The 26,731-nt window shown below is 47.5% G+C and overlaps 1 protein-coding gene across 1 annotated transcript in view; it reads right to left on the bottom strand.

The window, feature by feature from the left end:
* LOC138566660 (inositol-tetrakisphosphate 1-kinase-like) overlaps positions 1–25,629 on the bottom strand; it is a 273,353-nt gene extending 247,724 nt beyond the window's left edge. Inside the window, exon 1 of the mRNA XM_069644218.1 lies at positions 24,984–25,629. Within this exon, the coding sequence (XP_069500319.1) occupies positions 24,984–25,078 (95 nt within the window). The 5' untranslated portion in view covers positions 25,079–25,629. The remainder of the gene's footprint in view (positions 1–24,983) is intronic.
* Positions 25,630–26,731: the final 1,102 nt, after the last annotated feature.

Raw genomic sequence — 26,731 nt, 5'->3', positions numbered from 1 at the left:
AATTGTTGGGTCGTGTGAGATGTCCCTGCTGCATTCTATTTAGGAAGTGACATTCTCAATCGGTTTGCCATTAATTTGGACCTGATCAATTACAAAGCCTGGTCCCGACTAGGGGGTAAGCCCATGCACTTTGATGATTCAGAAAAAGTATTTTGGTCAGCCCAATTGCTGCCGTATGCAGTTGAAGTTCAAATTGGAGAGGAGGTCAACCATGGCTCTTTCGTGGCTTTAAATATGTGGGAAAATTCTTTGTAAAGGGGATACCTCTTACTTTCAATGAGATGGTAATTAAATATCACATTCCAAGGACATTTATGTGTCAATACATACATTTGGTAGATGTGATTGGGGTTCATTACGATTTGCTAATACATATGATATGATATGATATGGCATTTGTAACGTGCCTATACACAAGTGTTTCAAGGCGCGACGAGGCGGGGGGGGGAGAAGGGGAAGACAGACAACGATCCTACTAGGCCTGGTGTCATTCAGATCGCGCAAGTGCAGGGGTGGGGGGAAGGGAAAAGTGCAAGGGGAAGGGGAGTGGGGGAGTGCAGTACAAGGTAAGTAGCGTAAAAAATAATAAATAAGGCCAGCTGGTGGCAAGTGCAAGGTAGATGCAGAACAAGTGCTGGGAAGGGGGGGCTGTAAGGATACAATGACAGTCCCGCAGTGCAGGGGGGTGCCAGGAAGGCAGTGCAAGTGGAGAGTGGTTGGGCCCTGGACCAAGGTCACTGAGAGTGGCCCAGTTGCAGATTCAGAGCAGATTCAGTGAAGAATTAAAGCTGTTAAGCAGGGGAGAGGGAGAGAGAAAGCAGAAGCAAAGAGGAAGGTTTTGAGGTGCTTCCGGAACCAGAGGTGGTTCTCCTCAAGTTTCAGGGAGGCAGGAAGGCTGTTCCAGAGGGAGGCCCCTGCTGCAGAGAGAGATCTACCCCCAGCTCGTTGCTTCGAGAAGCGGCTGACCCTGAGGGAGTTGGAGCCGGATGAGCGAAGGGCTCGGGAAGGAAGATATTTAGGAAGAGAGAGTTGAAGGTATTTGGGCCCCAGGCCCCAGAAGGCCTTGTGGACAATGCAGAGGGTTTTGAACTTAATCCTCGCAGCCACTGGGAGCCAATGTAGAGATTTCAGTCCTGGAGAGATACGGTCCCTGGGCTTGAGGCCAAGGACAAGTCTCGCAGTTCTGTTCTGGATGAGTTGCAGAGGGCGGAGAGTGGAGGCAGGCAGATTAAGATAGAGTCTGTTACAGTAGTCCAGCTTTGAGAGAACCAGGGCTCGGGAGACAGTGAGCTTCTGGGGGAAGGAGAGGAAGGGAAGAATACCTCTGAGGAGGTGCAGCTGGTAGTGTGACTTCTTAGAGACGTCTGATATATGAGGAGAGAAGGAGAGTGTGGAGTCGAAGATGACCCCGAAGTTTTTTGCCTTGCAGGTAGGAGCAGGAAGGGGGCCAAGGGAGGCCGGCCAGAGAGCTGCAGGGAAGGAGGGAGTGGGTGTGCCGATAAGTAGAATCTCAGTCTTACTGGCATTAAGGCAAAGGTCATTGGCGGCACACCATTCCTGGATAGCAGACAGACAGTCAGAGATGAGGGAAGGAGAGGAGGAGGCCGAGGGTAGCCTGAAAATGAGCTGGGTATCGTCCGCTTAGCACTGGAAGTTGGGGCAGAGAGCGGCGATGTGGAGGGCAAAGAGTGCCAGATACTGGTTGAAAAGCCAGGGAGAGAGGTTAGATCCCTGGGGAACACCACAGGAGGAGAAAAAGATGTCAGAGAGGAAGGACCCCAGTTGGACCTGGGAGGGTCGATTGGAAAGGAAAGAGGTCAGCCACGCCAGAGCCTGACCAGTGATACCCAGGTTATCACGGAGACGGTTGAGCAGGATGGCATGGTTGACAGTGTCAAAGGCAGAGGAGAGATCGAGTAGAATGAGAACACACAGAGTGTTGGAATCGAGGTTCGAGAGCAGGTCCTCACGGATGTTCAGGAGAGCAGTTTCCGTGCTTCTGGCAGCTCTGAAGCCAGATTGATGGTCATGAAGACTACCAACAGATTCAGCGTGGAGGTTAAGCTGGGAGATGGCCAGTTTCTCCATGAGCTTGCCCAGGAAGGGAGTAATGGAGATTGGGCGATAGTTGGCCGGGCAGGAAGGGTCAGAAGAGGGTTTCTTGAGGAGGGGGTGCACAAGGGAGTGCTTGAGGGGGGAAGGGAAGACTCCAGAGGCGAAGGAGTGGTTGCAAAAATCAGCCAGGGCAGGAGCCAGGGAGTCGATGTGGTCCTTGATGGTTTTGGAAGAACAGGGGTGAACCTGTAGTGATAATACGTAACAAGATAACAAAATGCAACATATACTTAATCAAAATTTCAATGCTTCAATGTTTTACAAAACACTTATATCTGGGTCTGAAAATAAAGCTCCATGGAAAAGCCAAATGGAATGGAAACTGGATTGCTCACTGATACACTCTCATTTGAAATGGCCTTTGATAGGGAAAGACATTTCTAAAGTTACTGTAACTGCAAGTCTGCTCCAGACTCTATACTTCTTTCATCATAGGGTTTTTATAACTCCATCAATCCTATTCAAGGGTGGTTTTACACAAGATGAAAATTGCTGGAGTTGCTCATGTACGAAAGGATCCTTTAGACATCTAGGGCCTCATTACGACCCAGGCGTTAACCATGGCGCTATTAGCGCCATGGCTGACGCCGGTATTTTACTGATTGCGCCATTGTGGATGGCGGAATTACCGCCCCATTCCAAGGTTGGCGGGGCGGTAATTCCCCATTCACTATTGGCTCTTCCCCATTCCCATTTTTGCCCCCATAGGGCTCAATGGGAATGGGGAAGGGGGTAATTACGGTACCGCAAATTGCGGTACCGTAATTACCTCAAAAGTCCCTTTTTTGCGGGTTTTTTCCTTAACGGCCGGTAAAACCAGCCGTTACGGTAGGGACCCGCAAACAGACCTGGTAATTAGGCAGTAAGGGGTTAACGGCGCCGCCACCTTTTACGGCGCCGTTAACACCTTACCGCCTGGGTCGTAATGAGGCCCCTAGTGTTCGATTGTATTCATGTAAAAGTATTCTGGAAAACTGTATGGAGTGTGCTAAAATCTATTTTTCAATTACAACAAGAACTTTGCATTTTTTTTCTGTATCTAGGAAGCTCAGCCATTCAACCTGCCATTGGTAAAAATAAGGATTATTGTTTGATGTTTATCGCAATAGCTATCCAAACCATAACTTCGAAAGACCTTAAAAAAACTGCATTGTAAAATATGGTGGAACTCGATTTGTAACATTCATAGAATGGAAAAAAGTTCATCTCTACTTCTACAAAGCAAACAAGAATTGAAATGGAGGTTGTTCACTGAGTATTTAAAAATACATTACCTAGCCCTTAATTGGACCAGCAAGTAATATGTTGTTCCCTTCCATCCCTTTTGTTACTGTCCGTCCTGTCTGCCCTGTTTGATCTTTACATTTTTAATTTTCATAATATATATACTATCCACATATTGGTCTATTTTGAAATGTTGCCTAAATGCTACATGTATGCATTAAGAAGTATCTTGTTTGGTTCTGCATATAATATATATACTATCCACATATTGGTCTATTTTGAAATGTTGCCTAAATGCTACATGTGTGCATTAAGAAGTATCTTGTTTGGTTCTGCATATAATATATATACTATCCACATATTGGTCTATTTTGAAATGTTGCCTAAATGCTACATGTATGCATTAAGAAGTATCTTGTTTGGTTCTGCATATTAGGCCTCTCATGCGTTATCAGTTTACATTGGAGAGTTTGTTTCTACTATATTTCCATTGGATTGTTTTCTGTATGTTCCAAATCAGCCTTGTATGCCAATGTATTTTAATAATAAAATACTTAAAAAACAAAAAAAACAAAAAATTAGATGTTCTTAAAATGACTATTAATGTGAGTGTAGAATGGGTCTTATTAGAAAACAGACCACACATGCCACCTAGTATTCATCGTAGGAAATGCACCACCAGTTTAGAGCTACTGGGCAATGCATCATGGTCATGCAAATTACATCAAAAGCATAGAATTTGCTCCACAAAGTTGTCTATTCTTGAAATGGCCATTAAACTTTGAGCAGATTTTTCAAAGCAGCAAAGATTAATGTTGGACTGCACTGAAATGATTCATTTTTCTTTGCAGCACTTAAGACAATGTATTTATTTATTTAGTTGATTTAATCAATTTAATGATTTTTACAAACAGTGTAGAAGAAGAAACTGTATATCGAACAAAACATATGTAAAGGCAGTCCAAGACAATTATCTGTTGTTTCTACGGTTGTTGCATCAGAGACGCCAAGTCTTTCTGCATTTTGACAACTGTACCTATGATTTTTTTTTAAGTCAGGAAAGCATCCAGCACCATGAGGAATATGCATTCATCTAAGGCACGTGATCCCAGATTTGAATGCTCTGTTTTTACATATCATGAAAGGCACACACCACCAACTAGGATTTACGTTCAGAAGCAGAGCTTTTATTCTGCTGGTACATAGGAGGCCCTTAAACGTGGTGGTGGCACTCACTAATATTTATGGTACGCATGCTCGTTCTCAAAAATGCGGAAAAGGGGTGCTTTTCTGGGCAGACCTAGAAGCGCACAGTCTGTGGGCTGGGGCTGTAGGCTTTTCCCCCCTTCCATATATCATAGCAACAGATTATACGAATTTTCATTGGCTGTTTGTCAGCCAATTAAATGTGTTATAGTGTGGTGGGGTGATGGGCGCACACGCACACATGGCCACCTTCTCGCTGTTCTGGACTGTTCTTCATTTTAGAGCAGCAGAGGCATGTGCGTGGTGTGGCCCCTGGTCTGGGTTCCTGGTGTGGCCTTGCCTCCGGCTTTGCTTTATCCTCGGCTCTATCTTTTGGACCCGGCTTGTGCACTGCCTGGGCTTGGTTCCTTGGATCCCTGGTTTGTGTTGTGGGCATGATACCTCCTGCGTGAAACCGGAGTGTGAAAGCTCTTTGTCGGCTGGTTTGTTGACTTTGTTGCCCGTAGACCACTTCAGCTAGCCGGAGCAGGTGTTAAAGCAAATTCGCTTTAATTGGCACCCTGCAATTAAATTGTTGTCCGGATTGTTGTTCTAGAACTCAAGTCCGTTGCTACCCCCATCGCTACCAAACTTAATTTGGACGAATTCACAAGTGCGTACCCGTGTGCGTACTTAGTTTACAATGGCAATGCCCCAGGCACTGTCAATCGAAAGGGCATTCAATTTGAAACCCTGGTTCAAAAGGATCTATGTGATTATTGTTTTAAATGCATCATGGTTTTAAATGCACGTACTGCTCTGTAACTCTTTCAAGTGCTACAAAATGGCTGTGCTCACAGTGAGTGCTTGACATTTCCGTGTTTCTGGAGAGGCTGCTGCAGCGCGATGCCTGGCAGAGTGGGTTTAAGGGCCCGGTGCTGGCACTCTTAGTCTAAAGTTGTACCCATGATCGTCCCCCTTTCCTTGTTTTTGAACCTTAGTTTTACCTCCCTTATTTCTGAAAACAATGAGCGGGTAACGTCTGTTACACCACCCTTATGCGTGAAAAAATGCAGATTGCCACACATTTTTCTTTAAGAATCCTTTTTCTTTGTAATAAACCGATTGGTCTTACTAATAGGCCCACAGGCTTCCTTTCCCTGGTCATTTGTATTGGGAGGATAGCACAAGAGCAACGTGCTCGCCTTGGAAGCAAGACCACGCCGAGCAACACAGGTTCGGAAACCTCTGGGTATTAAGTGCGTTATAAATAACATATCATATCATATCACACCCAGAGCAGAAGCCACACTACAGGGCAACATTGAACAGTAGGCCCTCTGAGGCACTCAATGTTAAGAAGTGAAAGACCACATTCGCTTTGCCTGGTAGAGATGCCCACACAGGACCACCTGCGCCAGAAAGCCCACATACGGCGGACATATTATACAGCTTATGCAAATCTTTAATAGGTTAGGACACTGGATCTAAACATTGATAGCATTACCCATCGTAATACAGCACTGGGATAGAAAACTGTGAACACAATGTGTAAAATACAATCAATTACACATTTCCTAACAAAATGACTACAGTAAAAGAGAGTTTTTTTCAGAAATGATTCAATTCGCATATCTCGCTCTGCAATAGGCCAAAATATCTGGAATGCTGTCCCTGGAGGAATGTATGTTGCAGAATGCATGCTGTCTCATTTCAGATAATGCCACCAGAATAAATGGGCCGGAATGCAGTCCAAACGCACCCACAGACCCACGTGTGAAAGAACACGCTCTGCTTCCCTCATTACAGAACACCCACAGGCCCACATGTCACGAAGTGCTCTCTGCATACATTGCACTTTGCCTGTGTTTACGAAAAGCCAGGCTGTCATTTGGAACAGAAGCGACGCACAGAGCATATGCAATTACAGAAGCCGGAGGCAGCCTTTACAGGTTGGATGAGGTGGACTTGGTGATGAAGGGGTAACATAGGCACATGGACACAGGAAAAGGAACAGGGGACAACACATCATACATGCAGAGTGCGTGCTGGAGGCTCCAGCTTCCCAACCATGGCTGCGACCTTCTGGAACACATTCCCAGCCCAATTCAGGTCGATCGACTCTCATGCAGTCTTCCGCAAGGCCATAAAAACGTGGCCGTTTGTCTGAAATGGCCCGTCCCAAAGAGCTATTTACTGCATATGTAACCATCCCCTAGCGCATCTACTGTATTAGGAATGGGTCTGCCACACTATGCTATGCACCCACTGTACTATGTAATGTAACCTATGAGCAACTGTAACTATCAAACTGTCTTTAAGCATCTGTCCATGGGCCGCTTCCTGTAATCCTCAAGCAAGCCTTCGTAAATTTCCTTATAGCGCCTCGATGCCTGTGGGCTGTAGTGCGCTCTACAAATCCAAAACAAAAAACACATGAGGCCGGTATGTACATGATAACAATGTATGGATTTGTATTACACCTTACACCATGCGCAGGCCTATACTTGGTTCAAAATTCATCTATACTGCCCCGGCAAAGAAGTGTAACAAATTGGGATGTGGACAAATTATTGAACACAATTGTGCCTACGTTCGAGGATTCGAATGCATATATATTGGATATGGGTTATTTGACCTAAAAAACTTGCCCTACTGCCGATTTGACCTAACTTTTTTGGTCAAATTATTTTTGACCTAATGCGGGGGGGGGGCGAAATGCAGGAGGGGAGACCCCCGCCCCCTCCCCCGACTTTCCCCAACCTCAACCCATTCCCTTACCCCACAACTATTTTTGAATTCAAATATCATACCATTTGACCTACCAAATTCAACCAAAAAGATGCAGTCAAATCAGAGTAGGTCAAGTTGGCATTAAGTCAACTATGCCAATACCTATATATTGAGTTCATCGAGAGACTTGGGGGGCATATGTTTTATGTATAGGCAATTGGGCAATCAGTGATTAATATATGCACTGTGATCACATTATAGGCTTGGACTCATGTAGTTACAATTAAAACTAATCCAATTAACTGTAGAAACCATCTTGATTTGCTGTTTCAATCATTTAAAGAGTGTAATGACTATAACAGTATGGATGCATTTTGAACCAAGAATAGACCTGCGCCTGGTGTAAGGTGTAATACACATCCTTATCCAGCTACAGGTTGTGGGCCAGCCTATTTGCACCCACCCAAGCGGTGGTCAACACTGAACCTATGTCAGATCCTTGTGGTGCATAACTAGGTATGGCCCAAACTTATCCGGACTGATTACAGTGTATGTCTGCGTGATCATGTGAGACGTTAGCAAGAAGGGTGGGTGGAGAGGCTAGTTAAGACAGAATAGTCAAAGGCTCCTGGGGTCTTGATCGCTCCTTAGCAGGTGGAGTTTGAGCCTTGTTTTGAAGAGTCACTGATGCAACAGCCTTGAAGTCAGAGAGGAGCGCATTCCAGGGGAGTGGAGCAAGCACATTGAAGGTGGCACCGGAGGGGCCCAGCCGTGGACTGATGCATAGTCCAAGAGAGTACAGCGTGATTCAGTTAGCAAGGTGGGGGGGGGGCAGCCACAGCAGGGTGTAAAGACAAGAGCAGGAACTTACAGTGACATGTTGCAGAATGCTTCACAATCAGCTATAATGGTGCACCAAACTGGACTGAAACGCATTAAGCTCACCAATGTTTAAGGCAGGTGAGGACTGAGGAGACAATAAAACTTTGTACATCATATGAATACTTCGGTTTCACTTTTAATGCCAGACTAGCGGTGACACAACACATAGGCAAGCTGCATACAAAAGGGGCTCTGTCCTAAGGAGGCATAGAGATGTGCCCGGCCATTCAGGGCGCAGCCGATGTCTACCCAGCAAAACCCGAAGCCATGGAAGAAGAGCCTCCTCTTTAAGAGGAGGCTGACCTTGGATTTCCGAGCGTATCGCACTCATTTTTGGAGAGTTTGCTTGGCTTGCCAGCCTCAGCTCCTACTTATTCGCTGCATGAGGTAGTAAGGAAGGAGGATACGTCTTGAGGATGAATTGCATATGGAACCGCTCGAGCCTCAAAAAGCAGGAAAGCCATTTGATCTCACCTAAATTCAGAAGACGTACTTGCACGCGAAGCCAATTCCGTAGATCTCTCTTATAGAATGAAACATTTGACCCTGGTAAATTCTTCGGGAGTTTTCATAACCCTTTGATTGTAACCAATCGAGTTTTCACAAACAATACGATGAGTTTTAAACGGTTTTTTTAATGTGAACAATAGCAGAAAAAATTGGCACAAATAAATGAGTATTTATGACGCGATCTGTCAACATGATTTCTGATGACTTGCTCTGGTCTCATTTAAAGAAAGAGCGGGCGAGGTTTAATCTGTCCCCACTGGGGGCGGTTGCAGGCTTGTGGCCGTCACGAGGAGCGCCGAATGCACATGCTGTGAACTGCTTGCTATGGAATGCCCTTCCTGGGGATTTCATCCAGCATACTCAGGGATTAGAAATTCATCATTCATTTCCCTTTTAAAAAGAACATCTTTTAGACCAGGGTTGTCCAACTCCAGGCCTCGAGGACGGAAGCCTGACGGGTTTTCAGGATATCCCTCATTAATATTCATGAGCAAAGATATGCCTACATTTAGAAGCATTGTATGCAAACGTATCTCATGCATATTAATCAGGGGTATCCTGAAAGTCCGACATGGATCGACAATGCAGAGCGGCCCTATATTTTTCCTTCTGGGTGCTGATTCCCATTGGGCGGCCGGGACTCTGCTCATGCATCTACCGTACGCACTCAGATCAAGAGAAATGGGATTGGACTCTGTCTAGCAGAGCTGTAATATTTACCGTGGTTTGAAAGATGTATCTTTTTATGAAATGATGTATGAATTTGCAAGGTTTTTTAATTGAGTATGAAGGTTTCTGGATTATTTTATCCGAGTAAAGCATATCATTGATTTGATTATTCCAGGACTGGCCAGGTGTCAATGTGTCGCTGTGTAATTTGGGTGGAAGAAGCGACCAACACATGATGGGATTACAGATGCTGTTATTGCGCTCTTCTTCATGAACAATGGTTAGGAGTAGTCAGCATGTTTGTGCTCACGTGTTCAATCAGTCTTTTCCCCCTGTTCCAGAATGCACCAAGCCTGACTCATGGCCACCACCCTGCCAGGGGCGGCCCTGTGCAACAAAAGAGGAATGCCCCCCCCCCTCGTTTGCATGTGTGTTGAGATCAGCGAACGTGACGTCATTCTTTGATAAGGGCATCGTGGGAAGTTACATTACAAGCAGCTGCCATGAGCAAACAGAAACGAATACCTTTCAGATGTGCAATATATGACTAGTCACTGTGATCATTATATATGGAGCCAGTCTATAATCTAACCATGAACCAGGTTTATTTTTTTATAATCTGCACCCCGAAAATGATTAACTTTTAGAGCCCCCCCCCTATTACGTCAGACAAGGCACCTGTGATAGAATGATTTGCTCTGAATCACACGCCTCAGTTCAATAGTGAGGCCAGTGTTTAAAACCTTTCTGCAATTTTGGAATTTCTCATGCCTGGATGGTACACATATGGATTCATGTTTGGCTTGCAATAGCTAAAACAATACCTTTTTACCATTCATAAATGGTGTTGTTTTGGACAATACTGTCGATAAAACAGACATGGCATTAAATCAGGAAAGCAATACAGTTATATGGAGATGATTTGAAAGGTATACAAATCACACACTAAACACAACTGGCAAATATGCAAAACCCCATAGAAGCATGTAAGTAACGGTTATAATTGTTGTTTTATATTTCCAGTAGTTATGGGGAAAGTCAGCTCAGTCTAAAAAATCCCATGTGCTGCTCACAAAGTTGCACCGAAGACTTAGAGGCAGACCCCAAACAACGTGCTGTGATAATGTAACCTGCTTGTAGTCATTGTTTGGCAAAGACTTGCAGAATGTTATTATGTGTATTTTATCTTCTACATCTTTTATGCATGTCAACAAGTGTACCTCACTGAAATGAATTAAAACACTTTAGGGCCTGATTCATGGAATATTTTGCACGGTGCAAAGTACTTTTCACTGGTGCAAAGTGACTTTGCACTGCCAACAAACACCCTGATTCACGGAACAGTGCAAAGTGTCCTTTTACCATGCAAAGTCACTTTGCACTGCGAAAATACACTTTGCACTGCTCCGTGAATCAGGGTGTTTGTTGGCAGTGCAAAGTCACTTTGCACCAGTGAAAAGTACGAAAGACACTTTGCACTGTTCCGTGAATCAGGGTGTTTGTTGGCAGTGCAAAGTCACTTTGCACCAGTGAAAAGTACGAAAGACACTTTGCACTGTTCCGTGAATCAGGGTGTTTGTTGGCAGTGCAAAGGCACTTTGCAACAGTGAAAAGTACTTTGCATCGTGCAAAATATTCCATGTATATATTACTGTGTCTCTGCTAGACATTGTAGGATATTTATATTAATTATAAACTTGGCATCGACTTTAATGTTAGGTGGCGCCGGATTTGGTATTAATATTAGCAGGAGAGTCTGCTGATTAAGTAATATACACGAGGATGTGCAGCACTTGCTACTTGTAAGTAACTTCCGGCCCTGCACGCTCAGCTTCAGGGTCATTTTGTTAATGATCAGTTTTAGCATCGCTGCCTATCAGGTATAAATAGAAGTCACTAACGCGGGCATTGATTAATCTATGGATTGTAGCTGAGCATAGATGACAAGGGCGAGCACATCCATATTGAAGGAATACTGCCCTTTTTATGGTACTGTGTGTTTTGTATATCGTTGTTTAACATAAGTATGTAAGAATTGTTGGCATGAGTATTTTAAAGACTAGTTAGTTCATACAGTGTAGGTGGAAAGTGTGCATTAACGGTATTGCACTATAAAACAATGTTTATACAATGGGTTTAATTTGTGGCTCGTTTGCCTTAAGACCCTTACTGTTGCGCCTTTCAGGTGAAAATGCGATATATCATTGCTGGTAGAAGCACATTCAGGCTTACTTTGGAGACAAGTTGCACCCGCTCTCGATGAGACGTCACCACAGAGTTGTGTTTCTTTGTTCTTAGTAGTGCATTTAAATTGACCTCCTATGACTCACAGAGAGGTCCAGGAAAGAGTTGCCAGGGCCTGGAGGTAACAAGAGCCTCTTGGTTTTACGCAGGGCCTCCAGATTCTACTGTCCAGGCCCGCTAGTCTTCTGTAGGCTGTAGCAGCTAGCTGCTTGCAAAGCCCCCATTGATGTATCGATGTGGGGCCCTGGGCGACTGCCTAGGCTGCCCATGCTTAGAGTGGGCCCTGCAGCAATACATTTGCACAACGCAGGACTGCGTGTTCCAGTTGCACTCTACCTTTCTCACTGCAGAAGCCATAAATAGGACATCATGTCCCAGAATGCACTACACATCGGTAGTAATCTTTCTCTTCTTCTCCCTACAAGACTACAAATTGGACAACACACTTGCCTCAGAGTGAAGGACAGTGACCCACCACCAAAGGTGCCTGCTTTATTACGCTCTCCACTCTACCCATAAGCAGCCTGAGTATTAACAGTCTGTGCTGAGGATGGTGACAGTCTGGGGTTTTATTATAGTCACATTCTGTGTAGAGACAGCTTGAGTAACAGAACTACGCTCATAGAATCTTACATATACAAAGGGTGTACAACCTGTGCCGAGTATAATGAAAGCCAGCCAGAGTTTATAGACTGCCGAAAGCTGGTTATAGAGACAGACTGAGTATAGCGAGGAAAGCAGACACAAGTACTTATAGAGAGCCATTTATGTTTGCATCATGTACTGAGTTTAGAGACAGTCAGAGTGTATTTATCTATTTTTTATTTTTGTATTATTTATATAACGCTGAAACAGGACCCGTGGGTAGAGGAGCGCTAACAAGACAGACTAGAAGAAACATAATCATGGGGTGCAGGACAGGGACAAACCAGACGTGAAATTACTGGAACAACACTGTCCCACGATTAAACCTGATAAGGTTAATAGACAACCTATCCTGATCATAGGGGAGATTTGTGTAGGAACAACCATCGAGATAGTAGGGACAGACTTTGCTGAATACAGTGGCTGTCGGGGCTTATAGGCAGCACATCCTGATTGTTGGGGGAGTGTGAGTAAGTAGGAACAGTCTCTGCTGAGTATAGTGACAGCCACGGCTTACAGACAACCCATCCTGATAGTAGTAACAGACCTTGCTGGATTTAGTGGTTGTCATGTCTTATAGACAGCCCTTCCTGATTGTTGGGGGAGTGTGAGTAGGAAAAGCCTGTGCTGAGAATAGTGACAGCCAGGATTTATACACAACCCATCCTGAGGCTGTTGGGGCTTATAGACAGCCCATCCTGATTATTGGGGCGGTCTGAGTAGGAATATATAGAATCACAGAGTTTACCGACAGCACATTCTGAGCATACGGGAAGTTTGGATAGTGACAGTCTGGGTTTATAGTGTGGCTGTCCTGCTTGCTGTCCCAGTACAATGAATGCCTGTGTGCACACAGTGTAAGGCCACTGTGCTTTATAGAGGGCCATATAGAAACAATCAGTATACGACAGTCTGGCTGAGTTTAAAAGCGAGGTGGCCTTTGGGAGTCTATACTGAGTGTGACACCACTCCAGAATACTGAATACAGGCACAGTGTGCATAGAAAGCATGTGCATTAAGATAGTCTGAGCGGAAGCAGCATGCACTGAGTGTACACATAACTGCTGAACCCATATGCACGCATATTTGTACATTGCCGAACCCATATCCTCACCCAGAATAATTTGGTTCACACATTGTTTGTCAAGTGTTGGCAATAAAAGGCCGTAGGTTTTATTGTACAGATATGGTTATGCAAATAACAATAATCACATATCATAAGATAATAACAATACTTTTGGGCACCGGGTCTTGGGGTTACCCCCTCTGGCCCTTGCCCGCCTTCTCATGTTCCACGTGGGCACCGTACAGTGCCCTGTACTTCTTTTCCTTTGCTCTTCTCCCTTATTTGTAGGGTGGGAGGATTTTGTGGTAAAGAAGCAAAGGTTTGGAAGGCCCTGAGTAAACAGTGCACCTCCTGAGTGTTTGGGTCCCCGTTCAGGGTCCACAAACTCTTTGTGTTTTCTCAGAGCATGTCGCTCTGTATTTATAAGACCCAGGGAAGCCCTGGGTCTTTGATATGTATAGTAGTGGGGGCTGTTATGTTCCAGCCCCCGGCCGGATAGCCGACTATCTGGCCCCCTGGGGTGGGGGGGCAGGTCTTTGAACCTGGTCCCTGCCTGCCTGTTGGTGTCCTTCGGTGCTTAGCACCTAGTGGCATGAAGGAAGGGTGAGGTGATTGCTCACACCTCACCCTTCCTCAGCATTCTGCTGTAACAGACTGCGTGTTTCCCAGGCCTGCTGATGGTAACAGCAGTTACCCTGCCTTGCTTTGTGAGGCACTGCAGCATTGCCCACAACAAGGGTGAAACGGCGTGCCACTGCTGAGCGCTGAGGCAGTGTGTAAAGCGGTAGTCTGGGCCGTGGCTAAAGTGCTGAGGCAGTGTGCAAAGGCATAGGGCCTGATTCACGCAGCGTTTTTCAATGGGAAACCCCTATTGGAAAACGCTTTGTGGATCCGGCCCATGGTCCTGGTTGTGTCTAGTGGCAGTCTGCCTGAGTACAGGACCGGTCTCTGCGGTGTGCACGCAAGTACAGGGTGCCAAGAGACAGCCTGTGATGTGACTAGAGACAGCGCGCACATACATTGCCTGGCAGTCAATTCCTGGCAGGAATATGGCACTTGAAAGTAGTGCAGGCAGGACCCACGGCACCCTACACGTTACACAAAGACAGTCCTTTCTGATTACACCCGGCACGTAGCCAGCCTGTGCTGTATACAGACACAGCATCCGTGTGTAAGTGCGCAGCGATAAGGACAACGAAGACATCTATTCCATGACAGTCCGGACAGCGACAGCCTGTGCCTTGAAAGTCTATACATGTGCAGGGTCTATAGTGGCAGTCTGTGCAGTGGCCATCTGACAGAAACACCCTGCCCAGTGACCGCGCCCAGTAAATGCCCGCACCGCCTGTACAGTGATCGTGTGTACAACTACAGCCTGTCCCTTGCCATTTAACAGAGACGAACCCTGCAGGGACAAAAGCAGGCAGCAATGCGACGATATGGACAGTGGCAGTGCCCAGCAGCGACCTATCGAATGCCAGCCTGCCTGGCATGTTCAGTGACAGTCTATGCCAAGACCTCAAGCGCAGGATAAAGGCGGCGTGTAACGGGAACATCTGTACAGTAACACACCGTCCACCGACGGCCTCATACTATGCCCCCTCGCCCGGCCAGCCCGTTCAGGGGCAGCGAGTCTGTAGACCGGAAGTCTGAGAAGTGACAGGTGGCGCTGCCTGCCGTGGCAAACGGGTGACAGCAGCACGCCCTCCCTTGCAGTGACACTCCACGCATGGACATGGGCGTAGGACATGGGGGGAACAGGTGGACAAATCCCCCCCACAATTTTAAGTGGGAGGGATGTAATGTCATGTATCCCTCCCAGAATATGTGCTTGGTGTGTCGTGCAGGGATCTGTTTTTGAAGTGGGGGGAGGGGCTGCCCTTTCCCCCCTAGCCCCAAAGCATGGGGGCAATACCCTGGGGGCAGATGGGTGATCATCTGCCCCAGGGAAGGGGGGCAAACAAAAAAAAGATTTTTTTTAAAAACCTAGTTTTGGGTGGGACCACTAGCCACCAGGGATTTTTGCAAGGGGGTGGCCCTCTCCCCCACCCCAAATTGAGGGGGCACCTTATGTAGCTCTCCCTGGGGGCAGATTTCTGCCCTTAGGAAGGGTTACATGAGAGGCCCTCCATCCATTTGGGGTGGGGGGAGAGGCCACTGCAAATATTGGCAGAGCCACCCCTCCCCAGCCGGAGGCAGTATGTTTTGACCCCCCCCTGGCGGCAGATGGCCACACACATGGGCCCACCTGTCCCTAGGGAAGGGCAAAACAAAAAGATATATGTATATTATAACTTGTTTTGGGTTGGGGGGCCACAAGACCACCAGGATTTTTTGTGTTTGAAAGGGGGACGGCCCTTTCCCCACCCTAAGTGGATGAGGGGGCACCTTATGTAGCCCTCCCTGGTGGCAGATTTCTGCCCCTAGGAAGGGGTACATGAGATGACCCAATCCATTTGGGGTGGGGGGGCACTGCAAATATTGGCAGAGCCACCCCCCAAGCCTGGGGCAGTACGTTTTGCCCCCCCCCCCGGGGGGCAGATGGCCACACACATGTGCCCATCTGCCCCTAGGAAAGGGGCAAAACAAAAATAAAACAAATTATAACTTGTTTTGGGTGGGTGTGGGGGTCCATTGAACCACCATGGATGTTTTTAGTGCAAATGGGGGTAGCCCTCTCCCCCCCACCCCAAATGGATAGGGGGCATCTCATGTAGCCCTCCCTAGGGGCAGATTGTTAGCACAATCTTCCCCTAGGAAAGAGGCAAACCAAAAATAAAAAAAATGATAACTTGTTTTGGGTGGGTGTGGGGGTCAATAAACCACCATGTATGTTTTTAGTGTAAAGGGGGGCGCCCCCGGGTGTCTTCTATTCGGAAATGCATGGGGTTCTCTGGTTTCCTTGGTGGCTTCGACACCCTAGGCCCAAATCTGTAGGTTGTCCACATGAGCAAAATCTGCTTTGCCGAAAGACTTTGGGTTATGAGTGGGTTAGCCTTTTCCCTTTGTGCCGAGGTAGGTGCAACCACACATGTGAGGTACCATTTGCGTCGGGACACCTGTGGGAACACGGGAAGGTAGGACATCTGTTGTTGGCGGTGTGTTTCGGTGGGTGGGCAGAGGGAAATGTCTCTGAAATTTGGTGGAAAAAAACAATTTTCAGACATTTCACTCTGGCCACCCACCTTCCCGCATTTCCACAGGTGTCCCCATGTAAACTGTACCTCACATGTGTGGGTGCACCTACCTGGGCGCAAAGGGAAAAGGCTAAACAACTGGTAACCCCCAAAGGGGGTGCTGAGACAACCTACAAATTTGGGCCTAGGGTGTCGAAGCCACGAATGAAAACAGTGTACCCCATGCATTTCTGAAGAAGACACCCGTGGGAATCCACAAAGGTCTGACTTGATTGAATCACCACAGAATGTATTACCCACCATCCAAGACAAAGTGAAAAGTGTGTTTTTTGCACTAAATTTCAGACTTTGTCAGGGATTGTGGGTCATAAATTATGGGACGATTGGTGCAAGTCAGACCTCTGTGGATTCCCACGGGTGTCTTCTTTTCAGAAATGCATGGGGTTCCCTGTTTTCCTTCGTGGCTTCGATACCCTAGGCCCAAATCTGAAGGTTGTCCACATTAGCAAAATTCCTGAAAATCTGCTGAGCGGAAAGACTTGGGGTTACCAATGTTTTAGGCTTTTCCCTTTGCACCCAGGTAGGTGCACCCACACATGTGAGGTACCGTTTTCATCGGGAAACCAGTGGGAACGCGGGAAGGTAGGCCATATGTTGTTGGCTGCGTGTTTTGGAGGGTGACCAGAGTGAAATGTGCGGAAATTGTGTTTTTTTTCTGTCATTTTCCCGATTTCCCCCCAAACTATGGAATCTTTCACCACATAGTTGTTCCCTGACCTGTGCAAATCACCCATTGTCTATTTTTCCAGAAATGTATGCCTTTCTGGCTTCCCATTCAGCCTTCCTACCCGTTTCTTCCATTCCGTCCACCCATGTCCTATTGGACAAAAAATGCCAAAATCGCCTACCTCTCACAAAACAGCTGATTAGCATATCAAAATATGTTATTTTGGTTTCCGCTCAATCAGTTCTTGAAAGCCTGGAAAATGGCGAATCCAGCACAGCAAACCATTTGTTCCTAGCTCTTACAAGGAAAAAACCACAGGCTTCTTTGTACAACATTTTATTGGCATTTTCTGAAGAAAAGAAAACAAATGTTCTCCTTTTTGGTTATTTTCCCTCACCCCCCTACAGCAAACTTGGATTCCTGGGTGGTGTTACGGCCACCTATGTGGGAAAAAAGGGGCCAACTTTGGCCGAGATATCTCATGTAACAAAGAAGTTACAAGGGATTGAATGGCGACATACCGAAATCACCAAAAAAGGCCTGGACACGGGGGTAAATACCCATGGAAGTTAAGGGGGTAAAACGGTAAAGCCCCCGAGGACATATCATTTGTAAGGTAGCTCAGTTAGTTAATTCTCCAAATGCAGATTGTGCACAGGAATATGTAACACCTGTGTTCAGCATCTGGCTTAATCTTCCGGTGGGATAATAGGCAGAGTGAATGCATTCAGCTTCCGATGCAACACAGCATTTTCCAGGTCAATTGGTTCAGAAAAAGTGGTGGAAAACACTATTACTGTCGCTTTTTCAAAATGACCGGATTTTTGTGCATTTTCTGGGTGGAGTTCGGGAGCCGAGTGGACACACCAGGAACACCTGTATTTCTCGCTCCACCAGACAAATGCGGCCTTACTGCCAGCATGGATTCTCATGCTGGAAATAAGGAAAGGGATTCATCTGAGATCTGCATGGAAATGAAACCTGGTAAAAGCGGGCGGAGTCCAGAGTAAGCCATTGTCAATTTCGCCAGTAATCGCTAATTGCGTGAAGTATTTACACTCTTCCAAAGTGGAAAAGCAATGTGATTTCACCTGCCTTTTACGGGAAAATCTTCCATTTTGTGGCAGAAAAGTAAAAATGTGCACCAATGGAAGTGGTCCACTCCATGCATTTTACTTTGCGCCTTGATGCTTGGGGGTTTTGCGTGATGCTGCACATGTAATAAATAAATAAATACATTTAACATGACCCCAGATAAATGCCAATTTGTGATCAGAATGAGTGAGCATGGCATGTCGCTGGTAAGAGGGTGTCCTGTGCTTCTTGAGTGTGTTGGCAAATGCCCTTAATTGCCATCTCGCGTTAAGCAGGTGCTGAAACCCATCAGTGTGGATTGCGCAATAATAAGTCGACAGAGATATTTCAAATGGCCAATTTCGCTCTTTGGGTGACATTTTCAAAGTGGGAGAATGTTGCCCAGCATGTGCCACTTTCTCTGCGGAGTGAATTGTGCCCACCCCGAGGAAGAAGTGTGAAAAACCCATAAGGGCACTGTGCCCTGCTCTTTCTTTGTGTATCTTCCCCACAGGGCGACAGATGCTAACTCAAACATGGGTAAGTCTCAGGTGGCAAGCCTGTACCCTAGTTGATGTGGCAAAGGATTCCAGACTTCTGAGGCTGATAACATTAGTAGCATTGAGTTACATGCCACCTGACAGGTATGTGTGATAAAGTTGCAAAGCAGTGCTGTTAGTGGGCTAAAGAAGGAGGCAATGTCTGCCCACCCTCAAAGGGTACGTACAACCAAAAGTAATAGGCCTCTCCCCCCATCATGGCTGTAGGGGCCAGACTCCAAAACAGGGCAAGAATGCCCTCCAATCATCCATGCCCACGAGTAGAGTACCCCTCATGCTCCAGGAACCCTGTTGAGCAACCTCTGTGCTTTCCAGGTGATACTAACGGTATTTAAAGCCGGAAGTCTAAAAGGTAATCGCTTAATTGCAGCTGGAAATTAGCTCCTAGCATGATCAAAATGTCTTAACCAGGTGTGACATCATCCCCTTCCTTTATAAGCAATATGTGTGCTCTCGCGTTTCTTCATCCACTGAATTACTTTTAGAAACAAAGGCAAGAGTTATGTCTCTTGTGTAGGCATTAGGAAGGCAGTTGCCAGCCTCTGGCATAATATGCCCATGGTCTTCCAATATTGGCTAGCTGTTGCCCTCTTATAGCCAGGTAGAACCATCATGGCAGTGACTGGCAAATGTCTTTCCCCCGCAGACAGAAAAGCGGAAATAAGAGGCCAATTCAAGACACGGAACAAATAGAAGTTAAGACAGACTGCAGCTGCCTTTGCTGTGTTAGGGAGACTATGTTGAGTGTTCAAGCAAGGAGGTATGTATTAAGCAAGCCAGCAGTGAGACAAGGGAGAGGCAAAGAAAGGCCAGAGGGGCTCTTTGAATAATGTAACAGGGCAGAGGACCCATGCTCTGCCGTCCTAGTAACATATGAGAGAATCAAATAGATCAAGCTTTGCAGCAAATGTTAAAGGAGAAAAGAACAGAGTCCAGCTCTGCATTCAGAGTCCACATACACCCCACCTACTAGGCATTCCCCGGGTCCAACACATCCGGCCGCGGACCTGTGGAGTGCTTATAAGGGGGTGGGCTTGCGATCGCTCATCCTCCTTGTTTACTGTATTCCCCCACCCCCCAGGGACAGTCAAAGCAGCAACACCACACACCTGGTCCCTCTACTCCCATAACAGGGCTTACTCAGATTTCCACTTTCTTTGAAACCCCCATCTTTCCATTCCAAGAGACACACACGTCTCCTTGCCCCACACAAAGAAAGCACAACTTGCAGTTGGTAGAAAAGGCTTCAACTCCTTTATTTGGCAGGAGTCCACTTACAGGTGATCTGCCTTTTAACGAGCTGGCGTCCCAGCTGTGGCCCACTGGAAGTAATTGTTATTTCCTCTCTCTTACCATGAGCTCATAGTCAGATGAAAAATCCAGAAATGCAACATACAAAGACATGTTCTTTGCTGCTGCATCCTTTAATTTTCTTCTGTTTTTTTTTCTTTTCTCTTATTTTATACAGTGATATTTGTAATTTAATACATACTGCTATTTTAATTCTAATTTTGTGAAAAGTCGAGTTCTTTGACTAAAACACAATAAATAAATAAATAAACAAAGCAAAGTCCCCAAGATGTCCCCTGTCCCCCCCAGATTTTATGTGTCTCCTACGCCCCTGCGCATGGACTCTGTGTAGTGACATTGTGTACGGCGGCAGACTATGGAAGGAAACTGGGCAGGGTCAGCACTTGCCGGGGGAGTCTGTTTAGCAGGGACGTTGTCTGCTAAATGTGAATGTCTGTAACGTATCCAGGAGTGGACTCGGTACCATAAATGGGCCTAGAATGTTTTCCAAAGTGGCCCAATATTACAGCATGCATGTGAAAATAACATCTTAAATGTGTGTGCGTTGCATTCATCAATATAACCAGTTCTGAGAGTTCCCAGAAAAGAGGCCTCTGGCGCAGAGGCCCACCGAGAAATCTAGACTCCCTGTGCGGGCACAATCACAGTCTCTGTACAGTGATAGTCTGCAAGTGGACAGCCTGTACAGTGGCAGCCTGAATATTGCTATTCTGCACAGTGGCAGTATGCACAGTGACAGGCTACACACTGGCAGCATATACAGTGGCAGTCTGAATATTGCTATTCTGCACAGTGGCAGGCTACACTGGCAGTCTGCATAGTGGCAATCTGCATATTGCTATTCTGCACAGTGGCAGTATGCAGTGACAGGCTACACAGTGACAATGTGCACAGTGAGAAACTACACGTTCACAGCATGTAGAGTGGCAGCCTGCATATTGGTATTCTGCACAGTGGCTGTATGCACAGTGACAGGCTACACGTTGACCGTCTGCACAGTCAGAAACTGCACGTTCACAGCCTGTACAGTGGCAGCCTGCATATTGGTACTCTGCACAGTGGCAGTATGCACAGTGACAGGCTACACGTTGACCGTCTGCACAGTCAGAAACTGCACGTTCACAGCATGTAGAGTGGCAGCCTGCATATTGGTATTCTGAACAGTGGCTGTATGCACAGTGACAGGCTACACGTTGACCGTCTGCACAGTCAGAAACTGCACGTTCACAGCCTGTACAGTGGCAGCCTGCATATTGGTATTCTGCACAGTGGCTGTATGCCCAGTGACAGGCTACACGTTGACTGTCTGCACAGTCAGAAACTGCACGTTCACAGCCTGTACAGTGGCAGCCTGCACATTGGTATTCTGCACAGTGGCAGGCTACAAGGGCAGTCTGTATAGTGGAAGTCTGAATATTGCTCTTCTGCACACTGGCAGTACAGACAGTGACAGGCTACACACTGGCAGCCTGTATTGTGGCAGTCTGCATATTGATATTCTGCACAGTGGCAGGCTACACTGGCAGTCTGTATAGTGGCAGTCTGTATATTGCTCTTCTGCACAGTGGCAGTATAGACAGTGACAGGCTACACACTGGCAGCCTGTACAGTGGCAGTCTGCATATTGGTATTCTGTACAGTGGTAGGCTACAAGGGCAGTCTGTATAGTGGAAGTCTGAATATTGCTCTTCTGCACAGTGGCAGTATAGACAGTGACAGGCTACACACTGGCAGCCTGTACAGTGGCAGTCTGCATATTGGTATTCTGTACAGTGGCAGGCTACAAGGGAAGTCTGTATAGTGGAAGTCTGAATATTGCTCTTCTGCACAGTGGCAGTATAGACAGTGACAGGCTACACACTGGCAGCCTGTACAGTGGCAGTCTGCATATTGGTATTCTGTACAGTGGCAGGCTACACTGGCAGTCTGTATAGTGGCAGTCTGTATATTGCTCTTCTGCACAGTGGCAGTATAGACAGTGACAGGCTACACACTGGCAGCTTGTACAGTGGCAGTCTGCATATTGCTATTCTACATAGTGGCAGTCTGTAGAATGATAGTTGACACAGTGACAACCTGAACGATCGCAAATGGGGACGGCACTCATTAGTTAGAGAACGTTACACCTTTAAATAAATATTTAATACATACACAGTTATTCACGGAGGTGCTGGTAGTCAGAAAGCGGTTGGCTCCTTACTCCTACGTCGCAAATACCAATGTCAATATTTGTACCTAAACAGTATAGAGCACTAACTGCACGCCCACACTTGGTGTGGATACAGGAGCCTACTCGTTTTACCCATTCCATTTCAAAATGCGTGTGGACACGAAGAAGGGTTTCAAGTCAAAAGGTAATCTAAACATGCCCTCCTACTACCAAATGACTAATCGTTTACATTGCAAGCATTTCACACAAAAGAGTCAACAAAAACAATAACGTAATCACAAAATTGGATGGCGCTCTATCTGAGTGACTAGCCACCCAGTGCCAATTAAACAATTCGAAATACAGTGTTTCACAGCAAAAGACGAAAACACCAAACACGTATCCCATTGTCTCCTAGTCAACTTTAGGAGTATATACACATATAATACAGGTTCAAAAAATGAGGGATACGATTGAAGTACATCCTACGCACAGTGACAGGCTACCCAAAGACAGTCTGGACAGTGGCAATCTGCGTATTGGTATTCTACCCATTGACAGTCTGGACAGTGGAAATCTGCATATTGATATTCTGCCCAGTGACAGTATGCACAGTGGCAGGCGACACTGTGGCACAGTGTACAGTGGCAGTCTGCATATTGGTATTCTACACAGTGGCAGTATGCACAGTAAAAGGCCACACGCTGGCAGTTTATACAGTGGCAGTCTGCGTATTAATATTCTGACCAGTGGCAGTAGGCACAGTGACAGGCTACACACTGGCAGAATGCACAGTGGCAGTCTGTATATTGGTATTTTGCACAGGGGCAGTATGCACAGTGAGAGGCTACACACTGGCAGAATGCACAGTGGCAGTCTGCATATTGGTAGGCGGCACAGTGGCAGTATACACAGTGACAGGCTACATACTGGCAGAGTGTATAGTGGCAGTCTGCACATTGGCAGTATGCACAGTGGCAGTATACACAGTGACAGTGGGACTGGCAGAGCGTACAGTGGCAGTCTGCATATTGGTATGCTGCACATTGGTGGTATGCACAGTGACAGTGGGACTGGCAGAGTGTACAGTGTCAGTCTGCATATTGGTAGTCTACACATTGGCAGTATACACAGTGACAGTGCGACTGGCAGAGTGTACAGTGGCAGTCTGCATATTGGTATGCTGCACAGTGGCAGTATGCACAGTGACAGTGGGCCTGGCAGAGTGTACAGTGGTAGTCTGCATATTGGTAGGCTGCACAGTGGCAGTATGCACAGTGACAGTGGGCCTGGCAGAGTGTACAGTGGCAGTCTGCATATTAGTAGTCTGCACAGTGGCAGTATACACAGTGACAGTGGGACTGGCAGAGTGTACAGTGGCAGTCTGCATATCAGTATGCTGCACAGTGGCAGTATACACAGTGACAGGCTACATACTGGCAGAGTTTATACTGGCAGTCTGCACATTGGCAGTATGCACAGTGGCAGTATACACAGTGACAGTGGGACTGGCAGAGCGTACAGTGGCAGTCTGCATATTGGTATGCTGCACATTGGTGGTATGCACAGTGACAGTGGGACTGGCAGAGTGTACAGTGTCAGTCTGCATATTGGTAGTCTGCACAGTGGCAGTATGCACAGTGACAGTGGGACTGGCAGAGTGTACAGTGGCAGTCTGCATATTGGTAGTCTGCACATTGGCAGTATACACAGTGTGACAGTGGGACTGGCAGAGTGTACAGTGGCAGTCTGCATATTGGTAGTCTGCACAGTGACAGTGGGACTGGCAGAGTGTACAGTGGCAGTCTGCATATTGGTATGCTGCACAGTGGCAGTATACACAGTGACAGGCTACACACTGGCAGAGTGTACAGTGGCAGTCTGCATATTGGTATGCTGCACAGTGGCAGTATGCACAGTGACAGGCTACACACTGGCAGAGTGAACAGTGGCAGTCTGCATATTGGTAGGCTGCACAGTGGCAGTATGCACAGTGGCAGTGGGACTGCAGAGTGTATAGTTGCAGTCTGCCTATTGGTAGTCTTCACAGTGGTGGGACTGGCAGAGTGTACAGTGGCAGACTGCATATTGGTATTCTGCACAGTGGTGGGACTGGCAGAGTGTACAGTGGCAGTCTGCATATTGGTATGCTGCACAGTGGCAGTAGGAAGAGTGTACAGTGGGACTGGCAGAATGTACAGTGGCAGTCTGCACAGTGGCAGTATGCACAGTGACAGTATGTACCGTGACCGTGGGACTGGCAGAGTGTATAGTGGCAGTCTGCATATTGGTATTACGCACAGTGGTGGGACTGGCAGAGTGTACAGTGGCAGTCTGCAAATTGGTATGCTGCACCTTGGCAGTAGGAAGAGTGTACAGTGGGCCTGGCAGAATGTACAGTGGCAGTCTGCACAGTGGCAGTATGCACAGTGACAGTATGCACCGTGACAGTGGGACTGGCAGAGTGTACAGTGGCAGTCTGCATATTGGTATGCTGCACAGTGGCAGTATGCACAGTGACAGTGGGACTTGCAGGGTGTATAGTGGTAGTCTGCATATTGGTAGGCTGCACAGTGGCAGTATGCACAGTGACAGTGGGACTGGCAGAGTGTACAGTGGCAGTCTGCATATTGGTAGGCAGTGACAGGCTGCACACACTGGCAGGGTGTACAGTGGCAGTCTGCATATTGGAAGGCTGCACAGTGGCAGTAGGAAGAGTGTACAGTGGCAGTCAGTGTTTCTAGGCAGGTACCTGCAGAGCTCCTCGAACAGATGAAAATTCAGTTTTCTTTTCTTCTTCTCGTTCAGGCAGAAGCCGATCCGCCGCCGCCTTCTGCAGGTGGGCATCGCGGAAGACCCTGCACCCGCTTTCCTCCTCAGGAAGGAGAACCCCGGAGACACGGAACCCCCCCTAATCCGGAGAGAGACAGGCAGAATGGAGCTCCAGAACAGAGACCGGGGAATGTACAGAGACTCCTGGGACAGGACAGCGACCCCGAAAAAGAGTTAATAGTTCAAAGAGCTGAGGGTGGGGGACCTCTGTCCGCCTCGCACCCCGGGGGTCCGTACCAACGTGTTCCGTTTCCCTCTCACAAGAGCCCGGAGTATCTCCGAGTCCCTGGTCCTGCCCCTGTGCCCCTCTGCCTGCCTCCCCCGGGACTCCTTCTCCCTCCCCGGGTCTCTCCTCTCCCTCCCCCAGGGCTCTCCCTCTGCGCTCGGCTCCTGGAGCTCCCCGACCAGCACTAGGAAGGGGGAGGACCAGGGCGGCCCAGCCCCGATCAGCTGATAGCCATAAATATTGATCTTTGCTTCTTCATCGCCTCCCTGGATGTGTGTACACAACGCCGAGACGGGACCTGTAGAGTTCAAATGTACAATTCAAAGTTTGGGACTGGGTTGAACAAGGGGGCGGCGCCTGCATATCGGGGCCACAGCTACAGCAGCGTTCGACCCAAAGGGGGCTGAGCCAAAGCCAGTGCGCTGGAGCTGAAGGAAAGCGAGCACCGAACAGGGACAGCCGGTAACTCACGGGGAGGGGGCGACCAGGGAGAAGGAGGGAGGCAAGGCCAGGACTGGAGGAGCAGACAAGCTGTGACAGGCCAGGGGAGAGGGGGTAACGACAGGGCACCAGCTGGAGCAAAGCTGTGGGCTGTGGCAGACCACGAGAAAGGGTGTAACGGTAGGGCACCAACTGTGGCAGACCAGGAGAGAGGGTGTAATGCCAGGGCACCATCTTGAGTAAAGCTCTGACAGACCAGGAGACGGGGTGTAACATTAGGACACGAGCTGGAGTAAAGCTGTGACAGACTAGGAGAGATGGTGTAAGGCCAGGGCACCAGCTGGAGCAAAGCTGTGGCAAAACATGAGAGAGGGGGTAACGCCAGGGCACCAGCTGAAGAAAAGCTGTGACAGACCAGGAGAGAGGGTGTAACATTAGGGCACCAGCTGGAGTAAAGCTGTGGCAGACCAGGAGAGAGGGTGTACTGCCAGGGCACCAGCTGGAGTAAAGCTGTAACAGACCAGGAGAGAGGGTGTAACATTAAGACACCAGCTGGAGCAAAGCTGTGGCAGACCAGTAGAGAGGGTGTAACGCCAGGGCACCAGCTGGAGCAAAGCTGTGGCAGACCAGGAGAGATGGTGTAAGGCCAGGGCACCAGCTGGAGCAAAGCTGTGGCAGACCAGGAGAGAGGGGGTAACGCCAGGGCACCAGCTGGAGAAAAGCTGTGACAGACCAGGAGAGAGGGTGTAACATTTGGGCACCAGCTGGAGTAAAGCTGTGGCAGACCAGGAGAGAGGGTGTAATGCCAGGGCACTAGCTGGAGTAAAGCTGTGACAGACCAGGAGAGAGGGTGTAACATTAAGACACCAGCTGGAGCAAAGCTGTGGCAGACCAGTAGAGAGGGTGTAACGCCAGGGCACCAGCTGGAGCAAAGCTGTGGCAGAGCAGGAGAGAGGGGGTAATGCCAGGGGACCAGCTGGAGAAAAGCTGTGACAGACCAG

The sequence above is a fragment of the Ambystoma mexicanum genome, chromosome 2p (genome assembly GCF_040938575.1).
Source record: "Ambystoma mexicanum isolate Mex_15411 chromosome 2p, UKY_AmexF1_1, whole genome shotgun sequence".
Taxonomy (NCBI): Eukaryota; Metazoa; Chordata; class Amphibia; order Caudata; family Ambystomatidae; genus Ambystoma; species Ambystoma mexicanum.
Note: the sequence above shows the minus strand (reverse complement) of the source record. Positions and strands in the feature narration are given on the sequence as shown.